The sequence below is a fragment of the Sander vitreus genome, chromosome 5 (genome assembly GCF_031162955.1).
Source record: "Sander vitreus isolate 19-12246 chromosome 5, sanVit1, whole genome shotgun sequence".
Lineage (NCBI taxonomy): Eukaryota > Metazoa > Chordata > Actinopteri > Perciformes > Percidae > Sander > Sander vitreus.
The window spans coordinates 29,522,143-29,534,235 of record NC_135859.1 but is presented as its reverse complement, the minus strand read 5'-3'; the positions used below and the strand labels follow the sequence as shown (position 1 = coordinate 29,534,235).

The following is a 12,093-nucleotide window of genomic DNA, read 5'->3' as shown; positions in this document are numbered from 1 at the left end:
TTGGTTGGCTGTAACCCTGTGCTCAGGGAAATTGTGACTTTTCTATAGACTAATCTAATAATCCCATAGTCATAAAAATAATTGACAGGTTAATGGATAATGATTTAACCGCTAGCTGGAGCCCCATTCATAAACCCCTTGAGTACATTTTTTTTAAAACATGCTCTGTTGCCTCCGGCTTATATAAATGCATACGTCACTTTCTTATGTGCTGCAAAATTATAACACCTAACATTGCAGTGCTTGCATGATATAAAAAAAAGGAAATCAGGGACTGTTTTCAGTGTAGAGAGAAGTGTGGACAATCTTAGTTCACAGTACATTTCACCATGTTTACTGAGGCAAGCCCATCAGTTTCTTGTCAGTTTGTCTAGGCGTATAACAGAAGGTACTTTTGAGGAAGTACAAAGTACACAGAGTTGAGCATGTAGTAGTAATCTGCTCGCCTCAGTGTATTCAGAGTCTTGACCTGCTCAGCCTTATCACTAAAGGGTGAGTTTCATTTGTGAGAATGGCACTCTGGACTTTTAATTAATGGTTAGGATCAATCAATAATGAAAATAAATCATTACTTGCAGCCCAAGCTGCCAGCTAGATCAACATTTTCAAGAAGATTGAAACTGTCTGATAAATCAAAAGCAACACTTCTGTCTTCTTCTGACCCCCTTGGTAACTTTGGATAAATATAGCTATAAGAACTTGTATTCACATCTTTGTTAATATATACAGGTATGTTCTTATTCTTTATTTTATAAAAGGACAACACATATTAATAAACATTTCTGTAAATGTGCAAGTGTTAGCCAGCTGGCTAATTTTCAACTGTAGTCCTTTGGCCAGATGATTTTAGACCAGAGCAACATTAAATGTACGTAGACAAGACTGTACAATTTTCTTGTGATTCAACCGCTGTGCTTATCTTAATAAAGATGCTCTGTTGACAGTAAGAACTGCAGTGAAAAGAATCTCTCTGAGCTGCCTTTCCTGTTTCCTCTGCTTCTGTATGGTTTTCTGAGCATGCTCAGTGCCAAGGAAGGAGCACAGAGAGATGAGGGGAGGGGGTGAAAAGAGAAGACTGCTGTTTCCAAGGAGATGGGAATACAAGGCTTTACAGTGCAGCTGCTGTGTTATGCAATAGGGCTGTTACCATGACGACGTTCAAGGGGTTAGGTTGAAGGAAGCAGGGGAAAAACTCACAATGTTTAAGGGTGACGCGTACCGAGAAAGCGCACATACGAAAGTCCATGCACAAACTAGACAGATTCCGTTCCATGTAATGTACCAATACTAGAATACTCAAAACGCAAATACAAATCAAAATCACACAACATATTAAACATCATGCAATATTATTTGAATTTAAAATATATTTTATCACTTGCTTACCGTGTTTTTGTATTTCCATTAGAGCTAAAATTATTAGTTGATTACTTGATTGGTCAATTGTCAGAAAATGTAATTGAAAGAATTCCCATAATAGCTTAATCGTTAAAGCAAAAGTGCTAAAAGAACGTGAAGATTTTCCGCTTTTCTCGGTTTTGTTTTACCTGTACAGTGAATATCTTTGGACTGTTGGTGTTAGATAAAACAAGTCATTAAAAGACCACGCTGGGCTCTGAAAAGCTATGATGGGCATTTTACTATACACTTATAATTTCAAAATGATTGACTTGTTAAGTCAAAAAAAATAATCAGCAGATTAAACAATAATTTAGCCATCATTTCAATTTCCAAAACGCTGTACTCAAGGAAGCTGCTACCAAAATCTATATCTTAAAAGATCTAATACATTAAGTAACTTTTCCGCTTACATTCCCATTGTTTCTTTCTCAACCAACAATCGTCTAATATATATATATACACGTTTCGGTTATACTTATCCTAGATCTGTTGAATGTAGTCTGTTCTTTAACTATTTACTATTGTACATTTCATTTGTTTATTTATATTCTTTAAAATGTATTTTGGAATCCATGCTACATTTTGTTTCTGCACTGAGATCAATTAAGTTTAATCTTTTTCATAGAACTGATATCATTTGCTGTCTGAGAGGTTTCAGTAGTAAAGCCTCAGGCTTCACTGACTAACGCCTACAACAGTTCACACAATATGGTCTAAGCTGTGTGTAGTTTTAAAAAATAAATAAAAGATTTCTATCATGGGGATCTTTTGCCAAATAAAACCACAATTTCAGGACACACAAAAATCAATTCCATTTTGCATATTTAGTCACTTAAAGACTTATCCATGAACTATTACAGATTTAGCTGCATCTTTTTTCAAATGCACTTCCTGTTTCTGTGTATGCTAACCACAATAACCCATTTTAAGCAAGCAAAGTGATTGTGAGGCGTTTGTGTTTACAAGAGTTTTTCACTCAAGCTTGCATGGCTGTATGATATGATATAAAAATCTCTCTCTCTCTCTCTTACGTTTCCCTGCCTTCTGCAAAATGCATGCTTAAATAAGCTCCAGCATTATCTATGGCGTTGAGATTATGTCATAGCTCGCAAGCGTGATAAAACATGCTCACAAACAAATTATATAAATTTCACATGCGCAACTATTACTCTTCACGCACCAATTAAACAATCAAGAGTTGTACAGGCAGCTGCGAGCGTGAAACAAATCCTAGTGTCTGCTTTGCGAGCGCTGGAGGGCATACACGCTCCCGCAGGTAAACTCTGCTCTCGAAGTTGATTTCTCGCTCGAATGTAACTGACTTTTGACATTTTGGTGGCGGAAACCAAGGAGGCACTGGCCCTCTTATGATTGGTCACTTTCAAGGCGATCTCACCCACAGTCCCCTTAGTTTACTTAAAATGAGAGCTGGATTCAGGAAGCCCGGAGTTGGTGTCCCAGCTGAATGTGTGTTTTTCTGTCTTTATCAACGATGTAGTGTAAGATAGCACCGTAAATAAAAGAGTGAGTGTCTTACCCGTTCTGTTGTTGGGATATGTGCAATGCTTATGAAATGACCAGTAAATCCTTGCAGTGTGAAGAACGACGTGAGCCAACAACAACTCACACAAAAATTCAGAAGCAAATGCATACATATGTTCATTAATGCACAGTGCTAAAATCCAATGTTTCTGTGATCTTTTGTCAAACCACCATTTACTACAGCAGTAATAAAAAGCATCTGTCAGTCCCTGATGACGAAGACCGATATCAACTTCAAATGCAACAAACTGCAATGTGTGTGAATGTTTTACACGTTTGTTGAACCAGAAGTCATTGTGTTCGTCTTGGCAGGCGTAATCAACCAAATTACATCTCCTTCTGAATTGCACAACAGGATCTCAGAGTGTCAAGGCTCTCATTCTCTCCCTCCCTGCCTCTCCCATTGGCTGTGGAGAGGTGGTACTGATGTCAGCGGCAGAGAGGTTGCCATGGAGACGGGCGCCACGGTGGCCTTTCAAGAGGACAGTTCATGGCAGAATGAAGCAGAGCATCAGCAACGGCTAAGAAATCAGGCAGGTCATGGAGTTCAGATTGAGATTAGAAAGACCCACCAGGAGGAGGAAAAACATTGAATTAACAATATAATGAAATGTTTTAGAAATGTGTTAACCACATATGAAAAGTGCGTCAATGGTGGCTGACACCAATATTTCTTTTGGTAAATGGTACTTTGGTGCAAAAAGGTACACTGCATTTCTCGACAACTAGTCATATCTTAAAACTATCAAATTAACAACTTGATCTCAATAATGTTTTTTTCACACGCTTAAAAAATTGGGCCAAATGAGGGTTTAATGGTTTTAGCATAAAAATATTTGTGTTTTGGACTGTTGCAAAATTAGTTATCTGAAGACGTCACATTGAGGTCTGTGATAGGCATGTTACAATATTTTTTAGACACTTTTATAAGATTATTTATTCGACTAATTGTAAAAATGATCAATTGAGAATTAAAATAATTGTTAGTTGCAGCCCTAAAAAAATTGAAAGATTAGTGGAACTTAGGCTATTATTTACCACTGGGCAAGCTCCAGGCTTTAGCTGGGTTTAGTTCAGCTTCTGACAGTCTTTACAACTTTACCTTTTAGGCAAAATGGTTTCAAATTGAAAGAAAGCTAATAGTAGTGGTAGTTTGAATGACATGTTCAAGTCGTATCAGATTTATACTGTACCTGTATGAGCTCTGAACTACAAAATACTGCTCAAATTTATCTTTTTTTTATATTCCTCAATGTCTTTCAACTGGAATTACAACACAAACATGTTAAAACAAGCACCAAATATGGCCCCAAATCCACTGAAATTGGAACCCTACGGTAACAAAACAAAAAAAACTTAGTCGATCAACTTAAGATGCACTGATCCCATGTTGGATCATATCTCTAATGATACTGACTTGAAAAAGGCAGATCAGGTATCAGCCTTGACGTAACCGGTCAACATTAATACTATAATAATTACAGTTTCTTTGTCAATTTAATGGTGAAATTCTAAATTCCTTAAGTCACATTCACGTCACGCAGCGCAATAAACAGATTTCAAATTTAGGGAAAAAGGGAGCACTGGTATTGGATCGGTACCCCACAGATACCCTAAGTTGAGATATCAGAATTGATTGTACCAGGGATGCACTGCTCCAGCTCATCAAAACTTCAACCACTTAGAAATAAACCTTTAACGTGAGCCACTTCAGAAGCATGATCTATCTATCTATCTATCTCCCCCATGATCTAACTGTTCATGTGGGTGTGCTAAAAAGGCAGAGTATGCTAAGCTTTTGAATATCATCACGGAGGGTGATACAGTATCTTGTGATTGTGTAAGCCTGACGGTGTGCACAAACTGAGGCTGGTGTTAAGAAGCTCAGTGCACCGTCAATATGCGCAGCCCTCAGCCAGTCAACAAGAGGCTATTGAAAACAAAAATAGGCCTACTCTGAAAATGACACAGACATGCCTCACAGTCAACCGCCCTCTTACCATATAGTCAAACATATCCTGACTGTTCATTGTACAACTGGGGACTCAAACAGATTGTAATCCTCTATCCCACCTTGTTCTATTGCATGATCATTAAAAGAAGTCAGCACAACATGATAACAAAGTAACTGTTTTATCTTGGTTAAAATGCTAAAATTCTAGTACATTAGTCAATACCCATTTTGCTTGGATTATGAATAGAAACACCCTGTAATCACGCTTCAGCTTCTCAGAAACACAAAAAGAAATTACATCAAGAACCAAAGGCTTGTTGAACAGTGGAATTCAGATCAACTGTTGGTGACAAAACAAAATATTGTAGAAGGCTGCAAAAAGAAGGTTGCAGTTGTTATAGCTTGCTAAGAAGCGATTGCTGTTGGATCGCATTTAGAAAACAGAGAAAACTGTTTTAGAACATAACATATCAGAGCCGTAGATATAATACCATCATCATGTAGCTCTAGTATCAGAGACATGACACACTGATGAAGTGTTGTCCATCCCAGGTGGCATACATTTCAATAAGAACATCTTTACAGTAATAAAACCAATGATCAATTATAAATCCACCAAGTTTTGCATCTTTGTCACAACGTTGTGTTTGCTGTCCCTGCATGATGATGAAAGTTAAAATGCTTTAGGACTGCCCATTGAAAACAATAAAAGCAGAAAGAAGGACCAAAGCCGGTCTACGGAAAGCCTTTCCACTCCCTATTCAGCCCCACTGTACCAAATGTGGTTGCAGTTCCACCAGAGTTCCACTGGGGGTGATCGCGGTCCAGTGCTAAATGAATGGGACTATATGGCGCTAGACGGCTAAATTTGTCTCTTTCGCCCGATTGTCGTTGAGAAATCTCAGATTTGATTGTAGTTTTTGCAAGTTCAACATGGATTATAGGTCAAAAGTTGAATGAACGAGTACTTATGTCATTTTGAATTCTTACAGGTTGAGTCGTTGTTGCCCATAACACGCTAGCATTCTGCTAATGAATGCTGATTGGTCAGTGAAGGACTGATTATGATCGGAGATCCCGCTTGAGATCCCGAAGCAGAACCAGAATGTCAGAGTGAATATTTCGGCGTGGTCTTTAAAACATTAGCAAACCTCTTTCTAGCACGTGTATTAACAGGGAGAGCCTAACCTGTCAGCTGTGTTGTCGATGCCTCGAGAGAAAAAAGGAAGCGACTCAGAGCTTGCCGTAAAGCAGTATCTCTGGCCGTATATGTGTATGACGTCATTGACATTTTAAAAGGCTTTTTAGAACAAAAAAGCCACTTTAAAAAAAATCTAACACCCAGCAGTGTGCATGTTCTTAGCCTCCCTTTTCGAATGCAACATTCAAATTACTAGACAAAACATTATATCCTGAGAAAAGTGGATTTTGAGGGCTATAGCTCCGTAGAGTCCCATTCATTCTGCACTCGCCTGTAAGCACCCACTATATGGATCAAGAGTGCAACTGCAACCAGTTCAGAAGCTGGAAGTAACGAGAGAGTGGAAATTAGAAAGTGTGTGTGTCTGCTCCTCTGCGAGCATCAGCGACATACTGTTAAGTTATACCTTAACCTCTCTGTGTAGATCTGTAAAGACGCTTGTGCACAACGCTGCAGAAGCACTGAAATACCAAAGCTCTTGCCACCACAAAAAACCTGAAAGCAACATGACCAACTAACTCAAAAACTACAGGTCTCAAAAAGAATACAACCAGACAGCAAGTGCAAGGAGGCTGAGGCAGACACATTCCACCAATCCAACGCCAAAAAATACAGAATCAACACCAAAGTAAAGAACTGGGCTTTTACATGTATATAAGTGAACAATATTGGACTGTTTATATAGCTTTTGCTGCTGGTAAAAAAAAGGTGCTGAGATGGTCATTCAAGGGCTTCAAGATTGAAATAGTCTTGGGGGAGAAAAAATAAATAAATAAATATAAAAAAATCACCTCAAATAATCTGAATTTCTTTTGAAAACTTCAAAGTAAAAGAATCACAATTATCTCTGAAATTACAGTCAAACAGTGTATGTTGTTGCATATTTATTCTTACAAGAGAGAATGGCTTGTAAAAGAAATTAAAAAGGTCACATGTAATGGACATAAAGTTCTTGTAACTTTGCCATCTTAGGGTACTGTTGCAGCAATTAATGATAATATTAATAAAATGAGATATCTAAATATGAGTGTATACTCTATACTCATAAATCATTGTGTTTTTTGGCTTGTGTCCTGTAGTTGGTTGAGATTCTCCCCCCTCATAATATACAGTATCACCGTTTCCCAGGAAGAGAAGCCAAACTTGTAATTTAAAGCACACATATTAGCTCAAGTTGTTTGAGTGACCTGAAAGGCACATTAAAAATGAGTGGTAAATTCCAATTTCACCTATGAAATCATCAATGATCATGTGTTTTGCTCCAGGCAGCATCATCTAACTCATTATTTGAATCACTAAAGCAAAGTGTCAAAGGGCAGAGCAAACTATTAACTTTATTCAATGCTTTTCACATTACTGGAATTAGGCCTACGTTGGAAGAAGAATGCACACACTGGAGTAAACAGACAATGAAAAGAGCTCTGCTTACAGAAACCGAAACTTGATTAAAAGAAAGTTCAAGGAATAAAACGTTGCTGCCCACGGAGTTTGTCTGACAGATGATCTCTTAGCTATGAGAGACTCACAAGTTACCACTTGTAACATATCAATATAATGGTTAGCCAAGAGGACGACATGCCCAGTTTTACCTATAACAAAAAGGGTTTTTGTTGTCTTTGTGTGAGCAGAATTAGGGATAGGCCATTGCAGACACTAAGACTATTTTGACCAAATTTTGCTTATGTTAGGATGTTTAGTACAAACTTTAACAGTTCATTATTGATTTGTCCCCAAAAACAAGCTTTACGGTGGTCAGTCTGTATTTTCAACGCCTTGGGATCACAACCGACTAGTCCATTAGTTCAATTACACTTTTTATGTTCAGTTATTGTTTGTGTTTCCATGAAGTATTTCCTAAATTCCTGTCTTTTTATTAGGGGGCACTGCACATATATCAACATCATTGTCAATGTGCAGGGGTTAGCAAAACAGCTCTTTTGCACCCCATAGTGCCAGCAAAAAAAAAAGAAAAATCTACTTATTTCCATTTGTGAAAGATATAGGCAATCAAAAACCACATTTATATCGAGTATTAATGAAACATGAGTAGTGGAGCACACATTAAGACAGGTCAGCGATCATTATCTATTAATTAATAATTAAAGCTTTAGTGCGTAACTTTTTTTTTTTATATAATAATGAACGTCCGTTACATTCAAGCCATTGCCAAATGAGTTCATACAAAGCTAATTAAGACTCCACAAAACTCTCTCTGTATTTCTCAGCATGGCTGTGTTTAGAAGATTGTGTCGTCCGGTGACTTTCCCGCGTGGAAGCTCAAGTGAAGAGAATTACCTCTTCTGAAGAGTCCATCATGTTTTTTTAATCCTCCGTGTCCTCCTTGGCTACTAGTAACTGCGTGGAGGGAGGAGGGGGTGAAGCACGATCACGGAAGGTTTGTGTCATGTGGACCCACCGACAGAATTGTTGTCATTACTTAGAATTCCTCATGGGGGCGTCAGAAACTACGCACTATAGCTTTAATGGTAACAGGTAAGCAGAGAGCAAAGTGGTCTCTTTAAATTATTTATTTTGTCTGGCTCAAAAAACCCAACGTTATTGAGCTTACAGTAATACAAAGCAGACCGAAAGCCCCAAGCATCCCACTGCAAAGCTCCAGGCTCGGGCACATGGATCCATCCCTCAAATCGCCAGGACAGTGGAAAATCATGTGTTATCGCATTACGTGTTACACTTCCTTATCAATAAATAGAGCTTAGATGCCACGGTATTAGAGCTGTAACAATTCCAAATGTTGCTGTACAATTAATTGTCTCAAAAATAATTGCAATTAACAATATAATTGTCTTTTTCAGTCAAATTCAAAAACATTTATTTATTCATTACTTTTTAAAACAAATTAAAGTTTTAAATTAAATGAATTCCAGATACATCTTTTGGTTATAACACTGTTATGTGACCAAGATACTGTAGTAACACAAGTACACATCCTATGAAGTAAGTCTAGAGCTCTGCAGCTAGACCCTTCTATACAATGCAGCAAATCCTCATATTTAAGAATGCGTTTAACAGTATGTATTTGGTTTTTTTTCTTTGGATTTTAGGTCATTTTCTCAAAATGATTTTTATATGAATTGCAGTTATGTTGCCCAGCTTCTAGCTCACCATCTCTCTACAGATTCCAACACTTATTTTGAACACAGACAAACTCTTTACAACTAAACATCCTTCCAACACTGGGGCTTTATAGGTGAACTGTGCTTTATCTGGTCTGCTTTCCTTGAACTACAGTACTGTATGTACAAGTGGTTTGTTGATAGGGGATGATACGAGTGACAACCATGGCTGTGTGCATTTGGTGGGTTTTTCTAGTTTGCAGACAGAAAGATGCTAAACAACCTGCTGTGCCTTAACACTGAAGGCTGGTGTCAAGTCAGTGTTCTCAGAACAAGATCTACACTGATATTATGTAATACAGTACAGTGTGCACATTTAAGGTCAGTACAGTACCACAGGCTAAAGAAACAATAAGATTTAGTGTTTTTGAAAGTCAGATTTGAAATTGGTCATATTTGTGGTTAATTACACAATTAAGATAACAGACATATAATAGAATGGGGTAAAAATATGTATACCACATAAACAATTTGCATGAATTGAGTTTTGAGGAGTGTATCGTCCATTACACCCCTGATAGCATATCAATTAGGTAGGATTCTTGCTCGTCTATAAATTCCTTCATGTGTGTGTAACCAGCCATCAGCATCAGCTACTAAAACAAATGTACAAGAAAAGAATCTTGAGGTACTACTGCAAGTACATTTTCAGACAAATATCACCAAAATAAACCTAAGCATAGAGTGAATATGTGGAAATTGATATAGTAAAGAGAAAATAAGACGAAGTAGTCAGAAATTAGTAGAAATGCTGTATTGATTACAACATATATGATGAAGTATTAAAATGGGTATTGCTACAGTAGCTTGGGAGATAGAAACCTTCAGCAAGTCTAAACATAGTGTACAGCTACTATGGGTGAGAAATAAGGTGTAGTATGATCAGATTAGTATAAAATCTCTATTGATTACAACTAAAAACCTGTATATTCGATTGTTAAGTATTAAAAGGGCAAGTTTGGGAGAAAGACACTACCACAAAGTGAATTGAAATCAGTGTAAATGTAAAGTGGAGAATTGCACACACCCTGTTGGGTGCCTGATGTACTAATATTATTGACAAAAAAATTATTTTTATAAGATGCATGTTACCTTGAAGAGTAACCTTAGATGATGCAATTCAGATTCAGTTAAAAGCGATGCAAATGACATTTTAGATAAACATTACATTATGATTAGTTGTACCAAATAAACAAGACTCCTAGCTTAACTACATTGACTTCAAGTCGATCAATATTGCAAGCCACCAAAAGTCAAGCCAATTCAGCCGTGATTTAATATGTTTTTCCTCGCAAACGGACGCTGTCTTAAATAAACTAACATCGGTTTCACACTGTTGCTTGCTAGCTAAAACATTACATTTGGCTAAGTTAGTTACGTTGAGTCAAAAAGAAAAGGTGTAAACTCAAGCGTTATACATTGTGTCAAAAAACTAGGTAGGTGAACAGTCTTTGCGTACACTTACCACACCATGCCGTAGGCTCCCTCCCCGATGTAGGAGAGATTGCTGTACCGAGGCCCGACGTCGAAGGCCTGCCCGCGGACCAGCTCCGTTCCCGACCCGGGGCTGGGGCCGCATCCAGCAGGGGCAGACACCGCAGCTGTCGCCATTATGAGCTCTGGCTTTTTTCTTTTTTTACAAGGCTATCAAATAAAAAAAACAGCAACTAAGATTAGAAAACAAATAAATGTGTTTTTATATCCGTCGTCACTGTGACTGCAACAGTTTTCGGTGTGGTAGAGGCCTTCACTTAGTGTTTTTCTTCTTTCCGTTAATGTGCGTTCAGAGCGACCACACCACTGCTGTGCTGTCGCAGGCAGGAGCGAGTAGCGGAGAGGCTGGTGCTGCAGGAAATAACGGAGGCGGTCGTCATGTGATCCGGTGTTTGCTTTTTTTCCCCCTTTTTTGGATGGCCAGGTTTACCTTCAGGTACTGCCTCCACTCAGTAGCACATTTCACAAACACTCAAGGGATATCCAGTTGTGGAAGATACATTTAATATCCATACATGAGGATCCTGGGGGGGGTTGTTGTGTTTTTTACCTCCCACTCTTCAGTCATCTGATGGTTTTGGCCGCTCAGTGTATGGTGCTGACAAAACTGAATGGTCCTTTTCACCATCCCATTTTAGACTACATTTTCAGTTTATGTCCTCCAGAAAACAAGAAATATCCTTTTATCATCGAGGCAAACTTAATCAAATAAATAAAATAAAATAAGAAAGAATTTTCTTTAAATAAAAGAGAAAAAGTTGTCATTGGCAGGGATTTTACAGGAATGAAAGAGGTCAGAGATTTTGTGTTTGAAGATGAAAAAAAGCCCATTAGAGCTGAAACAATTAGTGTATTAAGTACCAGCTTCTTAAATATGATTCATCATTTTTCATGATGAACATATTTCGTGCTGCAGCTGCATCAAAACCTGAAGCAGAATCTCAGACTGGAGAAATTAAAATCATGTCACTGTTACGAGACAGAGGAATTTATGGCATCCTCACCTCTAGGTGGCAGTGTACATGAAACATTAACAAGAGCAGAGTAAGAGAGAGGAAGTTCTTGAAGGAGAAGACGTGAGACGTTGTCAAGTTTACAGGAGTTAGTGGCGGCAGCACCTCTTCCTATACAGCCTACTAATTAAAATGAAGTCATTGCAAAATCAAGGAAGTTTAAAATGTCCCGAATAGGTTACATTTGATCGGGATGTTAAATGCATATTATTATTACAGCCGTTTTTCAAATGTTGTTAAAAACAATGGAAATGTGAGAATCTTAGTAGGCAGGCAGATCGTTTCTTTTAACATTTTTAAATTATGCCAGTGTTTCTGTTGTGGACAGATTAACTCAAGTCAACCTTATTT

The 12,093-nt window shown here is 37.9% G+C and overlaps 1 protein-coding gene across 1 annotated transcript in view; it reads right to left on the bottom strand.

Moving 5' to 3' along the window:
* mapk1 (mitogen-activated protein kinase 1) overlaps positions 1-11,108 on the bottom strand; it is a 27,220-nt gene extending 16,112 nt beyond the window's left edge. Inside the window, exon 1 of the mRNA XM_078251412.1 lies at positions 10,701-11,108. Coding sequence (XP_078107538.1) covers positions 10,701-10,846 — 146 coding nt within the window. The 5' untranslated portion in view covers positions 10,847-11,108. The remainder of the gene's footprint in view (positions 1-10,700) is intronic.
* Between the last annotated feature and the right edge of the window lie 985 nt (positions 11,109-12,093).